At 34.1% G+C, this 22,638-nt stretch overlaps 2 protein-coding genes across 3 annotated transcripts in view; both read left to right on the forward strand.

The window, feature by feature from the left end:
* The window catches only part of LOC142352139 (putative carboxymethylenebutenolidase), a 273,385-nt gene that overhangs the window by 146,647 nt on the left and 104,100 nt on the right, over positions 1-22,638 (forward strand). The gene's annotated exons all lie outside the window — the stretch shown is intronic.
* Positions 6,592-15,836, forward strand: LOC142352137 (heparan sulfate glucosamine 3-O-sulfotransferase 3B1-like). Of its 2 annotated transcripts, none has more exons than XM_075404523.1 (4): positions 6,592-7,165; positions 11,770-11,928; positions 14,318-14,846; positions 15,258-15,836. In XM_075404523.1, exons 1-4 carry the CDS (start codon positions 6,832-6,834, stop codon positions 15,376-15,378), a joined length of 1,143 nt encoding a protein of 380 aa, XP_075260638.1. In that variant the 5' UTR covers positions 6,592-6,831; the 3' UTR covers positions 15,379-15,836. The 2 variants fall into 2 exon arrangements, with proteins under 2 accessions (XP_075260638.1, XP_075260639.1); XM_075404524.1 differs by having other exon boundaries at positions 6,592-7,023.

Below are 22,638 nucleotides of genomic sequence, written 5' to 3' on the forward strand. Positions count from 1 at the left end.
ATGAACATGGTCAATGAAATGTCAATCCCTTGTTTGATGATAATGATTTTAACATAGTCTTGATTTAATTTTCGCATAATTGCGTTACCTTACGTATAAACCTATCTCCGTTAAACTCAAGTCTTACTCTAATAAAAGTAACGCTTCAGCATACTGAAAATGTACATAACCGACTAGCGTCGAAGAATTGCCCTCTCGAACGTCTAGTTGGAGCTCAAAACTTTTGCCGTCTTCTTCAGCCGGGAGTGGGGATAACGAAATTCACTAAGGAGGGCTTCAAATGACGCCATTAGAGATTATTATATACCACTATAACCACTAATAAAATTAAAGTTAAAAGAAGGCGGCTCGTTAATGTGCTTTCGCACATGATGTTTCGACCCGAGCTCATCTACATTTTTGACTTAATTGTCAACCAAATGAAGAAATAACAAAAATAGATGTTTGAATTTAAAACAATGGTTACACAACCTTTCTACTAATTGAATAATATAATGCCATGCCTTATTACAGAGCCAATGAGATCTGAACTTAACAAGACTACGAGACAAAAAAAAACAACCAAAAAATTAGCGAAAATTAAAATTTCACGGCAAAAACTGAATATCTAAATTTAAAAGCAACAACGTCAAAATGCAGTCAGATAAAACCTTAACTACTCAAATTTACTTTTTTCTAACTATCCAGCTGACGGAAAGTTTTCTTAATGAGACTATGTTACAAATCAACAAAGAGAACGATCAATGAGGCGAATATCAAAAATTAATCAACATTTTTTAAAACAAGAAATTTCAAAAGTCTTAAAAGTCATAAGCTTTTAAATAAATGATCCTTGATAAATTACTAAAAATTTATTACAAAACCAAAAGGACCTGTCTTTGATTAGACTAAGCCATAGGAACGAACTAAAGAAAACTCGAAAATTTACAAATGATTTGCGAAAACACAACTTTTGCTACCATTAAAATCATTAGCTAATATCTGAATATTATGTATTTTTAAATCAATCGTTATTTCTACTTATTCGCTGAATGATTTATACTGAGATATTAAATAAGTTTACTTGGGCCACATTTGAAAACCATTGGCACCTGTTATTATGCGATTGTTCTGAAGTAAGAGAAAAAGAAATACAAAAAGTGACCACTCAAAAAACGTTCAAAAAACGCATATTGTCCAACAAACAAAGCATCGGTGACAAATATTATCAGTAGAAATGATTTTATTAAATACAAGAAATTGGATGTGACCTCTCATTGACGAAAAGAAGTTACAATTTGAAGAAAAGAACAACAAGGACGGAAAAGTTTGAAAAATATTTGAAAATTTATATAAACCTTAAGACTAAAGGCTATAAACTGACTTACTGATTCGGGGAAACACTATTAATTCAATCCTCAACGACAAGCTTAAGAGACTTATCAGCATTTTACCTAAAGAACAAAAACAGGCAAAAACAGCAATTTCAAGAAAAAAATTGAGCGAGAAAAGTGTCGAAGGCATTAAAAACTGAACTTTTCACAAAAAACTTTTCTATGTTCAATTAAATTTTTAACAGCAATGGGATTTCTCTTTTTGCAATTTAATTTTAGAAAAAATGAAATATGAACAAATACATTAGAACCACGAAATTTTTTAGAAAACTTGTAGTATCAACGCCATTAATTTCATTAGCTTTCAACGGAATCCACTAAATACGCTAAAATATGCCTTCATGAAACAACAAGTTTGTTTTCCATTCATATTTTTTCAATAAGACCTTACAACAGGTTATTGACAGTGAGAACAACAACAAAGAAAGGCAGCAAAAACAAATTGAGCAGAAAAGCGCCATCAGAAAGTGTCGAAGCAATTAAATCATAAGTTCTTCTCTGAAAACTTTATATATGATCCGTTGAACGTCTTAACTAAACCAATTAGAACTATCAGTTTTAGGATAATTTGATAAAATTTCAAAAGGATCCAAAAGCGAGAAAAAGTACCCGAAAATTTGAAAAAGAAATATGAAAACTAGTGGCATTGAAGTTTTAAAACTAATAGGTAGAAGATAAAACCTCTAACCAGATTATTTTTGGCTGCATTAGAAAAAAAAGTGATCCCGATGGTACTAAGATTGACTGACAGTTCAGGAAAAAAGTTTAGGGTCGGTTAATATTCCAAAAAAATTCGAAAAACTATTTTTAAAATCTTAACAGCCATTAAACTCAAAAACTTTTAACGGAGGTCAATAACTACTCTCAAAAACAACACGATGACAGGAAAAAGATATTTGTCATGCATAGACAACCAACAAGATATCACAATCAGTCATAAGACTGAAAACAACAACAAAAACAGGCAAAAACCAAAAATTCAGAAGAAGAGTGCCAGAGGAAAGTGTCGAAGCCATTTAAATCAAAAGCTCTTCCTGAAAACTTTATTTATGATGCGTTGAACGTCTTCCCTAAACCATTGGAAACTATCAGTAATAGGATAATGTGATAAGATTTTAAAAGGATCCAAAAAAAAGGAAAAAGTACCCGAAATATTTTTTAAAAAGTATGAAAACTCGTGGCATTGAAGTTCTAAAACTAATAGGTAAAAGATGAAAACGCCAACCAGATTAAATTTGGCTGCACAAGAAATAAAAAGGTATCCTGTAAGTACTAAAACTGACTAAGAGTCCTTGAAAAAAGCTCAGGATCGGTTAATGTTCAAAAAACTTTCGAAACACTTTTTTTAAAGTCTTAACAGCCATTAAACTTAGAAGCTTTTAACGGAGGTCAATAACTACGCTCCGAAATAACACGATGGCAGGAAAAATATGTTTGCCATGCATAGATAATCAATAAGAGATCACAATAAATCTTAAGACTGAAAACAACAAGAAAAACAGGCGAAAACCAAAATTCAGTAGAAAACTGCAAGAAAATTTGAAGCCATTTAAACCATTAGCTTTTCTCTGAAAACGTTATAAGTGATCCACTGAATTTCTTTTCCGAGCCAATGGGATTATAATAATATTTGGATAATCTATATGATTTTTGGATAATGTGATATGAGTTCAAAAGTAGCCAATAATACAAAAATGTCCAAAATTTTGAGTTGTGTCATTGAAGTCATATAGCCAATAACTAGAAGATAAAACCGCTAACTAGATTTATTTTAGTAGCAGTAGGAAGCAATTGGGTTCTGTCAATACTGAGACTGAATAACAGTTCACAAAAATTTTAAGATTGGTCAATGTTAAAAAAATTCGAAAAATTAATTTTAAATTCATAACAGCCATTAAAATCAATAAATTTTACCGGTAGTCAATAAATGCGATTCAATGGGAATTTGGGGTTGTTTGTCATGCACAGGTGATCAAAAAGACATCACAACAGGTCTTATGACTATAAAAACAACAAAATCAGGCAAAAACTAAAAATTCAGTAGAGAAGTGCGAGAAGGAAAGGTCGAAGCCATTTGAAACCATAAGCTTTTCTCAGAAAACTTTATCTGTGATCCACTGAAAGTCTTCTTCAAGCCAATAGGAGCTGCCAATAGGAGCTGTGAAAAAAAAATTAAATTACTTTGAAATCTTGTGTCAGTGAAGTCATATTACTAAAAGTTAGAAGATAAAACCACCCGCTAGATCAAATTTGGTTACAGTAGGACGGACGAGGGTGCTGTCATCACAGAGATTGACTCACAGTTCACGATAATAAGTTTATGATTGGTTAATGATCGAAAAAAATTTAGAAAAAACATTTTTAAAGTCTTAACAGCCATTAGCTGTCCACTTAAAGCATCAGATATGTTCATTTAAATCACATTACGGAACATATTGCACTGTTAGTCAATGAGTCCATGCCATAGAAATCCAAAAAATTAGCAAAACCTCAAAAAGAAATTCAAAATTTAATTTAAAATTACGAAAACTCAGAGTCGAATTAAAAGAAAGACATCAGCAATTCCTTGAAAACGATTTTTTTGTTCAATGGGCTTTATTTGACTGGAAAGGAGTTTTGTCATTAATGGAACCTTGATATGAAAAGTGACTTGTCTTAGGAGACTAAAAAAGCAGAAAAAAGTAAAGTTTTATAAAAAAAAAAGAGCTCACAAATAGATTTCGAATTTTTTTTGATATTGAAGCTCCCTATGAGACCAGAACTAGTCTTTTTTATTGCCTTTAGTCTATTAGAAACCCAAAATTAGTTCATTTTTTGGCAAAAAATTTAAGTTTGAAATACTATTTTTATAGAAAATATTTTAATTTGAAGAAAAATCACACTAAAAGTGAACAAATATCCCGTGTTCACACAAAACTTCAATCCTCGATGACTCCTCGAAAAACAAGAAAATAAAAAAATCTTAATTTTGGATTCTACGCTGGGCCAGTTTTTTAATGATACCACTCACATTTCTCTGCGATGAATATATCGATCGGCCAAAATTGACTGAACAAAAAAAACCCATTTGAGTATATAGTTCCTCCCCCCCCCCCCCCCCCCCCCCCCCCCACGTGGGGTCGGAACAAAATCACACCAATTTTGGCGCACTTTTCATTTGACCTTTAGTAGTTAACTGCTGCCACTTGAGTTCAGCTGCCGAAACTTGTGAACATGAGAAATTTAATCACGGATAACCAAAAATAGTAAAGGGCGTAGAAATCATTCGAAAAGTCAAAACTGTCAAAAAAGACTAGAACAACTCTGAGAAAACTGAACTGAATAGCAAATTAATGCCCTCTGGCTTTACCAGTTCATCTCGTTTCTGAGGGCGAAAAGGCAAATGCTTAAGATAACTATTTCCATGGTTGTGGGGGATGGGTTTTGTAGGTAGGTTCTGCGGGTAGTAACAAACGTAGGTGAGGAGAGCTGGCAAGTGTAAAGGGGACAAAAAATCAAAGACTTTTCAACCTCAAATAGAATACCAAAAAATAAAAAATGCACGCGCAACTTTTCAAAAGTTTAAAACTTTTAGAGGGAGAAGAAAAAAGGCCCCATGTTGCGTTTTAGCAAGGTTGTACGTGACTCCGTAAAATCACTTCCCAAATTCTGACTTAACCGATAAACACTAGAAACTCAATGACTACAACCAGAGCTATATAACCTATAATTACTAACTTACTACTGCTCAATAGAAACATACTAAATGTTTTCTTAATGTTAATGCTCACTTTGAAAACAGAGTCAAATTTCGGTAAGCAAGGATTCAACGTTTTACTCGTGATCAAGAATAGTGCATAAAAACTCGGTCAAATAAATTTGTCTACCAACAAAAACAAAAACTGACAAATAAAAAAGACAAGAAATCAACAGGAAAATCAAGTATATAGTCTAATGAAAATAGATAAAAATGAAGAAAAATGTCTATTGCGCTTCAAAATTCATGGGGGAGGAGGATCATGATGTGCTTTAGCTGAAATGACCAGCCAAAAAGTCAACACTTTTAAGATAATAAAAATCTAGAAAAAGAATTATCCTCATCGATTCATAAAAAACCAAACAGAGCCAAACAATACTAAGCAGAGTAAAAGACCTGACTTTGAAGAGCATCCAAAAGTGAAATAAGTTACCTTTCAATGTAAGAGCGAATGAGGAAAAATACTTTTCAAAAGAACTTTAACAGTTCTTGCAATGCCGGCATAAAAATACCAATAGACAGACAACTAGGAAGGACAAACAGCTCAATGGGTAATATCAATCAATAACCAGAAATTCATTAATAGATTAATTTATAATTGTGATTATTCCAATACATAATTCTGATTCTGAAGGCACGTAAACTTTAACTATTCGGTTATATTATTGATTTACATATTTGAAAAAAAAACACAATTAGTACAGACTTCGTCTGATAGTAAAATAAACATAACCGACAAACGTCGCGCGAATTTCTATCAAACGACAGGCGAGCGGTTGGCTTCAGTAGTATCCAGCTGGGTCATAGGGACGCTAGCATTAGGGCGGAGGGGATTGGAGTGTGTGTGTGAGAGAGAAAGAGAGGAAGCGTTGGGGGAGGGGGTCCAAGCGATGGGGGGTAGGGTTGAGAAGGTTAGATGAGAGGGGGATTCAAATCTACAAGTGGATGACGATGGCTATAGAAGTTTTGAGGGGGGGGCTGCTACCGGGTGGGCGATTGATTTTGTTGGGGGGGGGGGGGTGTGACAGGGGTGGTCAAACTTTTAAGATTAAGTAGACCACATGACTAGAGAAATCTGACAATACATTGGAAAGTGGATCTTTCCCATTAAAGACCTCCCCCATGAAATTATAGTCCCCCATTATGGCATATTTACCATGATTTGAGGGGGGGGGGGGGGGGGCTATAGGTATTCTGACCACTAAGCTGGAGGGGGGCTATAATGGGAAAGACACTGGAAAGTTATTCTTGTGTGCAGACACCCAGAAAAATGCCGTGTATACGATCACTGAATGGGCAACCTTAGTTATTTTCAATTGCTCTTAGAAGGCAATGAGCAAAAATTACGATTATGATACTAACGAGCGATAGAACTAGTTATAAAGCAGGAAAACGTCGCAAAATCGTGTTACTAGATGACAATGCGCAACTAGAATCTCAGACAGTCAACCGCATTTTTTCTTCATTTCTTCGCAGAAATGCGGTACTTGGCTGTTGCAGAAGTCACAAAAAACGGCAATTCTTCGGATACGGTTTGAATAACGAGTCGCTGTAAGACGAATACATAAATATTTTGAATAGATATACAAGACGTTTAAGTGGTCAGCTCAAAAACTTGTGTAAACTGAGCGAGAAACGCAAATTTCACGCAGAATTAAAAACCACAGAAGTGAAAGTGATATAATCTTCTACTACAGAATTTTGCAGTTTAAAGAGAACTCTATGCTTTCTGACAAAATGCTCTCAACAATATCAACAAGCAGACGTTTATTACGTTTTCGGTGGTGGTTGAAACGCAAATACTCTTCATATCTTTGGCCACAACAGACGAAACAACAAACATTTCGACAGCAAACCGAGCTAAACAGGCAAAGACAACAGTGGGCACTTTGCGTGTTCGGAATTATTCTCACGGTTCGGATTATTTGGGCGTTCTTGCCAGCTATTGTTCTGGAATTACCCCTTGACCTCAAAAATTTGCCCTTGAGCGTGTATCAGTTCAAATGGAACTCTTATTGGCACGGAGAGCAGAGATATCCAACTGTATTCATTATAGGTAGTAAACTACGGAACAAGTCTAACCCCCCTCACTGTTTCAATTTAGTGTGGGCTCAAAAATAGGACTAAGGGGTCTTTCCCATTACAGCCTCCACGCAAAATTATAGCCCCCATCATGGTATTACAGTATTTAGGGGCTATACGTTATGACCCCTAAGCTGTGGGTGGGGGGGGGGGGGCATTTTACGTTTTAATTCAGCTTGGTATAATAATGCTTACCTAAATTCTAGACACGACTTTAACCTTAACTCAGATGAAAACTCTATATAAAAAGCGGAATTCTAAAAATTTCCAAGAAAAACTGCATGTGAGCTTTGAACGAATCGCGCGTTTAAATCCCGCTTGCGGATCAAGACACGTGATTCATACAATCTAAATGCTGATGATAATAGTCTTTTGTCGCCGAATGATCTAGCAAGACGGAGATGCCCTATATAACTGCTTTTCCGAATGGTTGTGCAGCAGGCACCTGTTCTTTTCATTATACAAGCAAATTAGACAGTTTCAGAGGCTTGAAAAAAGACGCTACACTATTGTTAAACTGTACTGTTTAACAAATTATAGTATCATTTCTGTAACGCCAACGTTTGTCAAATTTTTTTTTGAAAGAGTTCTGCTCAAACAATTGCTAGAATACCTTATCGAGAATGAACTTTTGACGAGAATTAAGCTTACTAACAACTCTTCAACCAATGTCGTACTTTCTTCATCGTAATTTAATATCGTAAAAAATTTCGTACTTCAATAGGCAGCCTGAAAAATGATCATCAAACAGGAGCAATTTTTGTCATTTAAGATTAGAATGTTGCACTAATCAGCAATCGCACTTAACACTCTCCTCCCAGTGCCGAGTTCGCAGATAAAATCATTGTTAACCATGGTGTTCCAACAGGTACGGTCCCCAGAGCTTTAGTTCCTCTTTTAAACGTCAACATTATCTATAAAAGTATGAGAAGATATTGATAAGGTACAAATTGCAGATGATACCAGTTTGATTTGCCAATTCGAGGCACATCAAAAATATTCTTTTAAAGATTAGAAAAAAAAACAAGATTAATTGAACAAAAATCAATTATGCTGAATGCAGTCAAAACAGGCAACTATTTTTCCATAGTTTAAAATCTAAAACTGCTCCGAGATGTTGGAATTTTGTAATTCGAACAATATAATTCGAGCATCTCGGAGCTGTTTTATAGTTTAAACTATTGAAAAATAATTGTCTGTTTTGACTGCATTCAGCATAATTAATTTTTGTTCAAATAATCTTGTTAATTTCCAAAAAAAAAATCAATTATCCTTAAACCGGCAAATCAAACTGGTATCATTTGCAATTTGTACGATATCAAAATCACCTCATAATTTTGAAAACCACGAATTCGATTTTAAGTAGAATGGCATCGACAATTTGTTCATTACATCTGGCGAGGAATTACGGTCTCTTGGAGGTCACAATTGTGCTTTTCAAGTTGATCGTTCTATAAGATCTATCAGCAGAAGTTTCAAGCTTTAACTGCCATAAACCAACTCATTGATTGGTAAAATAACGTATACAAAGCTTTAAGTCTCAAAAAAGTGACACATTGTGATCTTCTTTTTTTTAGCGGAGCGGTTTATTTGAAAACCGAACCTAACGAACATCCAAGGTTGGCATACGACGCTTTTCGAACATCTGAAAAATTCCAAAAAGCTGCAAATAGCCAAAAAATTAAGCTGAATCTAAAAACAAAATAGTTTCTAATCAAAAACAAAAAAAAAGGATAACACATTTCTAATCCTCAAAGAGTTGAGAAATGGATCAACCTGCTCTTTTCAGTAAAATTTTTCAGCGTAAAGAAACCTTTCAAAACATTTTAAAGTTTATTTCTCAGTCAAGGTGAATAATACCTAATAACAGACAAATAGCATCTTTTAAGCACTTTTAAAATTTTACACCTACCCGTTCGCTTCAGCGGTTTCAAATCTGTCCGAATATTATGTTTTTGCAGTTAACTTTTTTGAACTGTATTATCCGCTTTACTGTAGATTACCGTTGTATTGCTTGTTGTTCAATTAAATTAATCGTTCATCTTTGCTGTTTAATAAACACGTTTCTCTCAGAATAAATCAAATTTAGGGGTTCCCGTTCCTACAACGTCTATTCCTATAACTTGGCTATATTCCTGCAAAGCATCAATCTGATAAAGTTAGCAGTTGTTGTTAAACAGGCCGTCTAATAAGATGATGTAATTGAACAACAAAATATTCTTCTAATATCAAAGTAAGCAGTTCTCTATTGACTTCGATAACTCCAATATCGAACTATCTTAGGCTTCGTTACGGCTAGTAACAGAAACTAACTATGCTTTGAAAAAAGTTTCTCTTACTTAGAAACTTTGTTAGGAGGGAAAGATTGAGAATAAGAATGTTCTTCAGATGTTCTCTTTTCAGAAGTCCAAGTTCGTTAAACTGTACAATCACTAATATGATCTACAGAAACAAGACAGGAAAACAAGTTATTTACCGCTCAAGTAATCATGCTTCAAAACGCACTGAATGTGTGTTTAGTAAGACAAAATAAACGTTTTAATTGATTTTTGGTAGTTTTCAACCTCCTTTTATGCTGCTGGTCACGTGATTTTACAGGTCAAAATTTCATCTCCAAATGATTGTAGATAAAGATGTCGACAGAATTTGTACAGTTTTCCATAACGTCACTTTTTCAGTGTGAATTTGTTGTCATGGGAAGTTAGTTAACCATGCAGAAATTTTGTCGAATGTTCTATATCAACAACAGGCTTATTCGCAAAATAATCGCATAGAATCTGATGCAATATTCTTAAGTCGTAATGTTGTTTCGCAGATGTTGAGATAGTTCGAGTTTAAGTTCCACTTCATAAACGATGATCACGCACTAAAAATAGATAGATACTAAATATAAATGACGACGGTGAACAAATCAATATGGCTTCGATATAGTGTAGCATTAAATTTCACTTCATGCTATGCTTAATTTCACTGCTTGATTTGAACTTGAATTGATTTGTTTAGCACGAAGCGTAGCCTCAACTAAAACCTTGTTACCCATGGTATTCTACAAGTTACGGACTCAAGAGTTCGAGTTCTTCTTTTACACGTCAATATTATCTATAACAAATATGAGGTGATTTCGATATCTTACAATTTACAGACGATACCATTTTGATTTGCCGATTAGAAACGAAAAATAAAAAGAAAACGGAAGAAACAGATGACTATTTGAACAAAAATCAAATTTGCTGAATGCAATCTATACAGCCAGCCAACTATTTTTCATACGTTGAACTATTAAAGAGCTCCGAGCATCTGGTATTTTTTAATAGGAAACAACTTAATTCTATAACTTCTGAAAATATTTTTAATTCGATTTTAAATGGAATGGCTTCGACAATTTGTTCATCACATGTGGTGAAGAATTACGTTATCTTGGAGGTCAGAATAGTCCTTTTCAAGTTGACCGTTCTATAGGATCTATCAGCAAAAGTTTTTTTCAATATTAACTGCAAAAAACACTCATTAATCGGCAAAATAACGGGTATGAAGGTTTTTAGTCGCTTAAAAAGAGGTCACTTTGTGATCTTCTTTATTAGCAGAGCGGTGTATCTGAAAACCGAATTTAACGAATTTAACCAAGGCTGGCATAAGATCTTGTCAAACATCGGAAGGTTTTAAAAAAATATCCAAACCGCCGATAACTTCAGCTGAAATGAGAATTTTCAGCGTAAATCAACGTTTCATAAAATTTTAAGTTTATTTCTCAGCCAAGGTGAAATATTACCTAATAACAGACAAATAGCAGCTGCTAAGCATTTTTAAACCAGCCACACACATTTGGTTCAATAAATTTGACATTGAATAGATTAATCATCATAGTCGGATAATCGTTATTTTTGAGCAGTTTGAGTGTTTTTTTAAAAATCTGAAACATGTAAATTAAAATAACCACTTGGTTAATGTTACATGTAAGAAATTCATTAATCACACATTATTATTTTCTAATTCATAACAAACTAAGGTTCGGTTTTCTTAAAATAGATTAATAAAAAATATGTTTGAATCCTGCAACCCTTGTCTATTGGAAGTCTTTCGTGTCGTTTAAGCATTTCCGCTGTAACGTGCAATTGGAAGTGTGTTCCATTTTCGAATAAAGTTACGAACAATTGAACCATTACTCCATTTTGACTTACATTTATGTTCTAAGAAAAGGGCATGGGTTCGTTTGTTTGCAATAATTGGCACGTTTTTTTTAATCTGAAATGCTTATTAGATCGATTTCTTGTTTGTTGGAGAATATTGAAAAACCTATTTAATGACACCCGTGTTATTTGGAGCTCTGCTGGAAGAATTTTAGTCTCCCGATTTAGATCTCCGGCAGTATCGTATTTGGTTTTCATAAAGCAAACAAACGGTTATGCATTTTTAATTTATAGGTTTCCTCAAAAATGAAGAAAATATTGAAAAGCAATCCTTATGATTAAATATATCATGGCCAAATTTCACATATTACACAAAGCAGATGCCAACATGAACCGCTAACAATCTGCAAACTATGTCACACAAACACAAACAGCATTATTGCCGTTGTAGGTGCAATGAAGTGTGGGACCTTTGCACTGGCCCATTTCCTCATGCACCATCCTCAGGTGCACGTGATGAACGAGCAGGAATACTTTGACAAACGGTTCCTGGATGAGTCGTTTGAATGGTACAGGGAAAGACAGCCGTACACTACACTAGATCAGATAGGTATCCAACATTCAAATTACGCTATGGTCAAAATTGATGAAAAAATGTATCGGTTCCTAGCCACTATTCTACAATATGATTAAGAGATCAGACTCCTGGTGGCTAATAAAAAATTTTAATCCAGAGATATTAAAACCAGCTGATATTAAAATTCAGAAACAATCTAAAAACTTTTTTAAAACCCCATAAAACCTAAATATTACCCAACCTATGTCAGAGTGAGTGAAGAGTTAAGCTACTCTAGTGACAAAAAAATCTCACGAAAAATATTTTACAAGCTGTGAACTAAAAGCTAAAACGAAACAATTTTTTGTTCAATAAGTAAAAAACAGCAGGACAAGTCAAAGAAAAACAACTCAAAGAAAAATATTGAATGATGATCTAAACATCAGCATATTCTCAGCAACATCAAATTTTGTCAGCCAACGAAGCAAAAGACTTGCAATTTGCAAAAGTAAACAAAAAATCTGAAAAAAATTTAAAAGTTTAGTTTACTTTTTCAAAAACTAGTGATGTGAAAATCATCGCAAATAACACTTTATAAAACAATTAAGATGAAGTAAATGTAAAGACGATGTAATTATAAAACGTTATATAAAGATTTGACTAAGTACTGACAATGAGAGACAAAGTAAAACAAGGGCAAAAGACCATACAAATTTGAAAAATCAGCATTTTTTGAAAATATGACCCCCAAAAAGATAACAAAAAATCTTTACCACAGCATAGCACACAATTTTACTGTCAAACAACATGTTTTTTAAATTCTGTTATGTGAATAAAGGACAAAAAAACAAGAGAGGCAACACTCAAAATTCTAAAGTATCTAATTAATCAAAAATAACAGCACAAAACTGAAACCGACAAAATGAACAAAGAAGGCCGCACTACACGGCGAATAAGAACTGTTATTACTGAGAATAATCAACAAAACGACAAGAAATGCTAGAAAACCCGAAGAACTCGAAGATCGACCAAAATATTTCTGAAAACAATAATGTCAAAGTCATAAAAACCCGTATGAATTCCAGCCGAAAATTAAATTAGTCTTACTTGACAAAACTGCGTCGTTGATGGGGATAATTGGCCAGAAAACATGCACAACAATTAAAGGCAAATCAAATATAATTTGAAAACAAATAGTGACAAAGTCATACAAACCACTAGATAAAAACTAGAAACATCATTAGGTTCATTTATGACCCATTGCAGACCGATTAGACCTGCCCTTTATGAGATTAATTGATCAGACAAAATGATCAACGCATACAGGCAAAAATCAAAAAAGCGATATTTTTGAAAACAATAATGGTGAAATACAATATTTAGCTATGAACTAAAACGATTAATTTTATGCTTTTATACCCAATAACAAACGACGAGACCTGTCATTAAGGAGACTGGGTGTTAAGACAACAAAAATATTTAAAACTAATAATTTTTTTGAAAAATACAATTTTTTGGCAACAAATGGTGTCGAAGTCATAAAAAGCATTATCAATTGCAAATAGGCACAATTAGAACACAGATTTAACATTTTGATAGTACGCAAATCATTTCCTTAAACCAAAAATTTGGTCAAACATCAAATTCCTTAAAGGTATTTTGAAAAAACAACGCTTCCAACTTGTTAGCCTTTTCGCTCCTTTTTCCACGCCAACTTGACTGCAATCACCACTCTAATTTGACTTCTCATTGACATCAAATAGCCGAAACAAGATGAGGGCAGCTATTAATTATCCTGATTGTACAAACTCTTTACGTAGTAACAAAAACAGGAAAAAGTCTTCTAGGAAAGTTTTCTAGGCTTACGATCAGACGTGTAATTTAACAAAACGTATTTTCACCAAATATGGTAAAAAAAAAGGTGAAAATATTGACACTCTGAGAAGCTCCTGAACACTTCTTTTTCAAGAACAGAATAAGTTAAATGTAATCGAATAGCTCAGAAAATGAGCACATTAATTATAATAGCCATTCTCGCCTCCATTTAGTCTTCGCAACTCATTGTCAGTAAAAATACAGCCAGGTACGTATTAGTTAGTTGACACATGTTTATGAAACCAAAAAATGGTTAAACGTGTGACACTGTGACGAAAGAAATAGACCCCAAATTGCGATCTTTGTTCACTTCTTTGTTTCATCAGATCATAAGACCAAATCATTTTCCCCAACGCTTTGTTTGTTTATTATACCTACATTTCTGACCTAACTTCAAATTAAGCAACAGCAACATTTCTACAATGATTTGAACTTTTATGATAACCGGTAACTCAAAAAAACCATATATGATCTTGTATGATTAACAGGAATCATATATGACCTTGTATGAAATCAAGGAAAGTTGTATGATGTTCGATTGGAATTAAACTAACTGTGCAAATTTTAGTGATCGATAAAACAGCCACCTATTGGTACGCCTCGCCCTTGAGATTCAAAACATACGAGGAGTTCCTGCAAATTCACCACAACAGATCCCTCATTTATCCCGACCTGCCGTACCCTATTAACTGGAAACCGAAGTCATTGACCGATATACCAGAACTGAAATTCATCATAATCGTATGTGACCCGGTTCACAGAGCTTTATCGCATCACGAAATGTTTAAATACTACAATTGGGCTAACTTAGATCGCCAACAAGCTTTCAGCATATCGTCCGAGCCTAGCATCTATACCGTATTCGGCAAATACGGACATTTTACAGCTCATTGGCTGGAGTACTTCGATATGAGTCAATTTCTAATTCTGGACGGTCACAAATTTCGTCACGACAATCCTGCAGTTTCACTTAATAAAGTTGAGTCATTTCTCAGATTAAAAGACCACTTCCGCAAAGAACACTTTGAGAAAGGGAAAGACGGACGTTTCTTCTGCCACAAGTCCTGGTTTGGTTGTGGCCCCAGGGGAAAGGGGAGGTTAGGATTGTTTCCTTTTCCTTATCCAGAATCGGGATTTTTTAAAGCGCAAGTCCATTATTTGAACCTTTCACTTTTCCAGAATCATGATTTTTTAAGTGTCTATTAGTCTGATTCTTTGACGATAGCCAGAATTGGGATCTTTTAAGTTCCTATTAATTAGAATTCCCCCGGCTCCTCTCTATGTGCCTATTATTTGCAACCTATGCAAACAACTAATCTATGAAAAAACTGTACTTTCTGATTACAAGCCAAAATTACGCGGGTTTTTTTAAAGACTCCGGGCGGGGCATTGCCAAGGAGATCAATGAACTATAAAGGCTAGACCCAAGTTAAGGCAAAAACACTCACGTTAGCTTGATCTCATCTCGAAAATTTTGTATAGAGTGCAAGAGGAAACATTTCCTTAAGGTTTCACGAACCATTGGACCCTGACTTAGCTGCAGAATTAACTCAACTGTATCAGGGAGATATGGAGAATTTCACAAAGCTGACAGGGATGTTGCTACCCGTCAACTCAAAAATAAGATGACAACATCAGATCAATTTGCAAGATGACAACAAAATATCAAAAACTGGTTGACAAAAAGCGCCTAATCAAATCATTGAATAATATCCGCTAAATAATAATTGCAATATGAAAACTGAAACTCGGCAAACTGTATTTGAGAAAAACACCTGATCAGTTTTATGAGATTCAATATAATAATTTTGACCAATTTAATCATTTCGCACAATTATGTAGAATTTAAGATAATTTATGCTACTTTATCCTACTTTTTATCCTCCTAATTTATTCTACCTTGAGATATTAGTCCCCAGTCAATATTGAATAAACAGACACTACCATTTTTGCTACTCAGGATGAAAGTACAATAAGAGAAACCAACAGCGCGTAATTCGGAATAATGTTAAGAGAACCTTCACCTATGTAATAAACAATATTCGCCACCCCAGTACGATGTGCAACCCCCATTACAGAGCACGTGCCATTACATAGTACATCATTTGAAAAAATATGGCACGTGCGTCTGGAGGGTGCAAATAATATGCACCCACTAAGCTGGAGGTGGGCACATACGGAAAAGATCAAAAAGGCGTTCTCAGATTCAAGATTGGTTCTTCAACGAAGTTCAATTAATGCACTGCTTCCATCCTTTTCCCCAACAGAGCAACAATTCAGGTATTTTTGTACATCAATACAACAACAAACTAAAAAACAACTTCAAATTTATCAATCGCATTTTTTTCTGTGTTCAGCAAGAAATTTTATACTTAAAAATTCGAAAAACGACATGCCAGAATTTTTGCATACTCCATAATATTAAACAACATACCCTCCAGACTGCCAGAAAATAGCTGCAATAGTTTCGCAGACCTGCAACCTCAAATGCCAAGCAAAAAGAGAGGGAATGAGAGAATTTTCAGTTTGATAGCTGCGATGTCATATTTCGATTTAGATTATACTTGTTGTTTCTTATGTATTGTAACATAAAAATAACCTATGTGTTGTTTCCATTAGTTGACCTTATTTTAACAATTCATTTAGAGTGAGTTATCTGTAAATAAGGCCTTCCAAAAAAGAAGTAACTTTGAAAATGAGGAAAGTCATTATGGAAAGTGAGGTACGTCATATGCGACCAAATACGTCATATAATGATGATAAAATAGTGATTTGTTTGACAAGTAGATGATCCGAATAGTTTTTGGTCAAAACAGAGTGAATAGCCGAAGACAGGAAAAGAACAATCGAGATACATTATAGTCAATAATTGTCAAATTTTTATAGATAATTAAAAAGAGAGTGAAGCAGAGGACAGCCATACTTCTCAGTTAGCTTAATGCAGAACATAGTTTTCTATCATCACAAATAGGTCTGTTTGTTCTTTCAGCTGATACTGCGCTATCCGTATCCTTCGATAGCTCATCTATTAAGCTGTTACAAGCGCATACGTTCCGGTTTCAGTGGAGAAGAGAAAGAAATAATGATAAAAAACTATTCATTATCAAATTCAAATACAATAATCACTAATTCACCCCCAAAAATTATCATTCATACCAAGTCTAATGTAAAAAAGCACCAAAAACAAACTTAAAATATTGCACAGAAATCGGAGTCACGAAAAAGTCGACTTTGTTCATAAAAGGAGTACATGGAAAACCGTGCATAATTTTATAAAGATCTCGGAAACGGTAGTACGGTTCTTGGCAAACTCAGGAAATTGTAATCTGAACAGATGTAGTGGAATCCATGACCTGGCGTTGACATGGCGTGATGTGTTCCCTATTGATGAGAGGATTCAAAAATTGATTCTTGCTAAAATCTTGCTAGATATCAACACGGCAAAAAAAGAATCAGGATACTAATGCTTTAGAAAACACCTTTGAAGCAAATTAATGTTTATTAAACAAGTTACAAAACTGAAATCCATGGAAAAATTATTAGACCGGAGTCGAATATTTGCAAAATTCTTGCATTTTTTTCTATCCATCGATCACTAGCACTGGGTGATTATTTTTTCTTCCAACAAAACGTAGTACATCAGCTACCAAAGATTTGTCAATAATAACGGTATGCGATCATACATTATATAAGACACAAAAACTTGCCGTTAAGTTAAATTTGAACATAATATATTCTATTTTAACCGTTTGTGCCCCCAGTACGATATGCACCCACCAGTTACAGAGCATGTGTGATTACACAGTAAATCATCAAGTAAAAGTAAGGCACGTGCGTCTGGAGGGTGCAAATAATATGCACCCACTAAGCTGGAGGTGGGCAAAAACGGAAAAGATCAAAAAGGCGTTCTTAGATTCCAGATTGGTTCTTCAACATAGTTCAATTAATGCACTGCTTCCATCCTTTTCCCACCAGAGCAACATTTCAGGTATTTTTGTACATCAATACAACAACAAACTAAAAAACAACTTCAAATTTATCAATCGCATTTTTTTCTGTGTTCAGCAAGAAATTTTATACTTAAAAATTCGAAAAACGACATGCCAGCATTTTGCATACTCCATAATATTAAACAACATACCCACCAGACTGCCAGAAAATAGCTGCAATAGTTTCGCAGACCTGCAGTCTCAAATGCCAAAAAAAATAGAGCGAATAAGAGAATTTTCAGTTTGATAGCTGGGATGTCAATTCCGATTCAGAAGATTCTACTTGTTGTATCTCATGTATTGTAACATAAAAATAAAATATGTGTTGTTTTTCATTAGTTGCCCTTATTTAAAAAATTCATTTAGAGTGAGTTATCTGTAAATAATGCCTTCCAAAAAATTAACTTTGAAAATGAGGAGTCATTATTGAAAGTGAGGTACGTCACATGTGACCAAAACCTTAGTGTTCAGAAGAATGAACAATTAAACTTGTTCTAGTAAGAGTGAAAAATTGCCTCATGCACATAACTCAGTCTGATTTGCATGACTAAATGAACAACAACGCATATTTGAAGTGCGCGTAAGCCAATACGTTCGTAACAAACATTTTGAAAAAAACCATAGGGAGGCCCATAATATTTCCGCTGAAAATTGCTATAGCAACTATTAATATCCGACTGCGAACAAACGAACGGTTCGAGGGGATAGCGTTGGTTCTCGCTAGCTAAAGCTTAGCGAGGTTATATTTACTTGGTGGGAGTGGGGGCAGAACTTAAGTATTGAGACACAAGAGCGGAGGTTGAATCGATCCTACAAAATCCTTTCACACCGTGAATTTGAACAAATTGATGAGAGGAATGAGGGCAATTGTTGCCAGTCCAAAGAATTGCCCTTCAGAACCTTGAATATATGTCTCCTCAGCAGTTTCGGAAAATTGTAAATTTAGAAACTAACAAGGCACTCAAAAGCTGCTCAGCAACTCAAAGCCCTCGGGCTTCAGCTTTTCTTCACATTTCTCGAGAATAAATATCGCAAACATCTATCAGACAGAAAAAAAGCGGCCGTACAATCATGCTATATCAAGATTGAAGTCCAATTCCAATAACTTAAAAACTGCCCAAATTTTTAATAAATTTTTCCTAAATGATTAATTACTGCTGATTAAAAAACCACTGAGGGATCATCCAAATTAACTGCGTTAAATCACCATTTTTTCCCGCAGAGTAAGCTTGCAAAATTTTTGAAAAACGAAATTGCATAAAACAGCTGAAGAAGCACACACGAGTACGAAATCAGTCCCAGCAACTTGCAACTCCCAAGTAAGCAGAACTATTTTAACTAATACAAAACCTTGCGAAAATGCGCCAGCTTACTTTGAGAAAATTCTGTTTTCATCGTCATAAATCAAATTTGCGCAACTAATGTTAGTTGATCTTAAAAACACGTTAGTCTCCACTATGCGTCTACTTAGCATTTAATAAACAAAAATCTCCGTGTACACAAGGGTGATTAATCCAGCAATTTTTTAATGATATCAAAACTAATAGCACAACAGACATTTGACGCTCTCGCTTGTTACCTTTCAAAAACACTTTCTATATAAGAAAAAATACAAAAGAAGTAGAAAAAAATGGTGCTTAAAAATGTCAGTGATTTAATTGGCAATTGAAGGCATGTAAAATTGGGGAGAATAAAGATAATCAAAGTAACAAAAGTCACAAGGAAGAATTCAAAAATCAATTGCCTCATCCTTTAAAAGTTTGGGCCATGTGACATTTAAGCCATAAGAAACACTGGATACTGTCAAACTACTATCATCTCTGTTACTCATTAGATGCATCCGTGTACCGGTTTTCAGTGAAATGAATAAAAAAGGGGTAATTTCATCAAAAATTTCAAGATATAATGAACAGTAGGCAGAGCAATACACAAAGGAAGGCAGGCAAGACATAAAAAATATTTTGGATACCAAAAATTAAACCAAATAATGAAAAAATATTTACCAAAAGACTTAAAATTTTCTAAGATTTTCTAAGATTTCTAAAATTTTTCAAGATTTAAAACAAAAGATTTAATTGTCCATTTTTTATATCAGGAGCGGTCATAGTGAAAAGCATGGATCGTATGTTTAAACAATTTAATTACAGTAATGAAATATTTGAGTTTTACTAAAAAAAACTTTCTACAATTCTGTACCACGGAAACAGTAATACTCAATTTTTGAGCAGTAGCATTTTTAAGATCTTCAATTTTAAGTACTTCAATTTTTAAGTACACAATGAAATCAATTTCTTAACAGTGAGCACATCAGATACTGTTATTCCATAAACACAGTTGGCAGAGTTGTCTTTTTTTAAAAAAACTGACAGTACTGATTTGGTGTGATAAATAAGCAAGACATCATCATTTAGGGTACACTTTCAAAAACCTTGACTTTGCCTTTTTTTCTAAACCAATCCGGTTGCCCCCAATTTTCTTTACTTTATAGGGCTATTTTTAGAACACACTATTACTGAGGAAAATTTGGACGTAGTGTCTTGAGTTATTTGTTTACAAAAGCAGTTAACAGTTAATAAACTGTAAACAACTTTTTGCTAAAGTCATTTTTCTTATATTCTACTAACTAGCCTAGGGCTCGATCCAAAACAAATTTGTCATCCTGGCTTTAAGATTGTTGTTTATTTAAATTATTTTTTTTAACTATTCACAGAAAAAAATTTCTGGAACACAGAACTTCTCACGCTTGGTGGGAGTGGGGTTAGCTGGCTCCCTCTTTCATTACGTAAAAATGAATATACATATTGTATGGGGAGCAGCATTTTTAATTATCATTTTTCCCGATTAGCACAGTTACTCAAATTTTTTTGCTCCAAAAACGTCTCTTCAAAGTTTAGCCAAATATCTTTCCCTTGAGATGAATATCTTCACATTGAGAAAAATTTAATACCCCGACCATTGGGTTTAGAGATATTTGGAAAAAATTGACTTGTAAAAGATTTTGCGGGGAAATCACAGGAGGGCGGGAAAAGTTGGGTAACTCAGGCAGCTGAGCTGGGCTTGTTTCTCGTGAATACCGTGCTATTGCAAAAAATAGCTCTGAAGTAAATAAATTGGGAAAGGATTCTGATAACAAAAAAAACGCTATCATTTCGCTAATAATGGCTCTCCTCCACCTCGTTTGGCGACCCATAATAATTGCTATGAACTTGTTTTGAGAACAAATGAAAACTTGCATGGTAAAATGCACAATAAAACATAACGTTACTTGAGGGGGTCACGCGGAGGGCGAGTACGAGTCATCGTGCGGGACTACTAGAATGAGCAGGAGCAGGGTGTACGAGGGAGGAGTCGGAGCAGTGAGGTGAGTGAAGGGTCACACTTTCAAAAACCATGAGTTTCTCTCCTCGACAGTTTCCGTGAATCGCATACTTACATATTAGTAAGGCACACGTCTCTTTGAGAACTGCTGGCAACTCAATGATCTCCGGGCGTTACAGATTATCCCGTTTTTGAGGACAAAATTCAAAACATAGCTGGCAGATTGCCAGAAAATAGCCGCAATAGATTCGTAGATCGGCAGTCTAAAAAAACAGTAAAAAAGACAGACCAAAAAAATCATCTTTTCATTGAAGGCTGATCTGTTATATTTTGATTAAAAATCTGTATAAGTTATTGCTGCCTCTATTAGCTGATCTCAAATAACCTCCATTTGACCTTATCTCTTTGAATTAAAGTAAATAAAAGTCAATTTCAAAGTGAGGAAGTCATTTTTGAGAGTGAGGTAAGTCAAGTGTGACCAAAAATTTAATCACGCAAATGAACAAAAAAACTCGCTCCACTAAGAGCGAAAAATGACGTCATATGCGATTCAGTTGAAATTGCATGAACGAATGAACAAAAAGTGGCTGTGACGTCATATGGTCTTAACAAAAATCATGAGGACGAAATAAAAACATAGCCGGAAGAATTCCGGAAGCGACTCGAAGCGACATATACTTTTTTCTTCTTCTATATATGCTAGACAACATCATTTCAAACTAATTCAAAAATTAAAATAATCATAGAAAAGCAACCGAGTAATATTTAAAGGCAAAAAAATGTTTAAGAACAATACCAAGCTCGGAAAAAAATACTATAAAAAGTAATAAGTAGCAATTCTGGAAAAGGCTTTCTAGTAAAACCTTAGTACTGCCTTATGTTGAATGCAATCAATTGCAACCCAAAGAAATGACGAAAATCTAAGAAAAATCCGAAATCATTCAATTTGTTAATAACTGAAAAAAAATAAAACCAGTATAAATGTAGGTGCCAGTACAGAGCTAGAATGATACAAGCTAGAATGTGAACAATATGGACACAATGTAAGGAACACCGTAACAAAGACTAATTCTTGATTTTTGAATGTTCAAATCAAAGTTTAAAAGTTTTGAAAGTTTAAAAATCAAATTTTAAAAAAAAAGAAAAACTACCACCATTTCATTTTTCATTATTCGAGACATAAAAAATACAACGATACATCCGAGACAAAAATCTATCCTCCTGAACAGATCAAAAAAAAGAAAAAGCAGAAATCAAACATACGAAACATTGAAACATTTTGAAAAAAAAGGTCAAAAAATTTTTAGGACTGCATTTATAAAAAAAAACTTAACTAATTTTCAAAAATTCAACGCTAAAAAATTATTAAGTTTTTTTTGAAACGAAATTAAAGCCCCTCATGTTGCACAAAAAGAATATTTCTAGTAATTAAAACCAAAAAACAGACAAAAAACTGAGAAAAATAGGAAAAAAAAAGACCAAAATCGGATTAGCATATGTACAATTTTATAAAACAAAATTACATCGAGGTAAAAAGAGGCATCGAGTATATGAATTGTCAACGGGAAGTTGTCATATTGCC

Source organism: Convolutriloba macropyga, chromosome 13 (assembly GCF_964194025.1).
Source record: "Convolutriloba macropyga chromosome 13, txConMacr16.3, whole genome shotgun sequence".
NCBI classification, from domain to species: domain Eukaryota; kingdom Metazoa; phylum Xenacoelomorpha; order Acoela; family Convolutidae; genus Convolutriloba; species Convolutriloba macropyga.

Coding starts and splice junctions, on each gene's coding strand:
- LOC142352137 (XM_075404523.1), top strand. CDS start 6,832: ATGCTTTCTGACAAAATGCTCTCAACAATATCAACAAGCAGACGTTTA. Junction 7,166..11,769: donor TCCAACTGTATTCATTATAG/GTAGTAAACTAC, acceptor TTGCCGTTGTAG/GTGCAATGAAGTGTGGGACC. Junction 11,929..14,317: donor CACTACACTAGATCAGATAG/GTATCCAACATT, acceptor TGCAAATTTTAG/TGATCGATAAAACAGCCACC.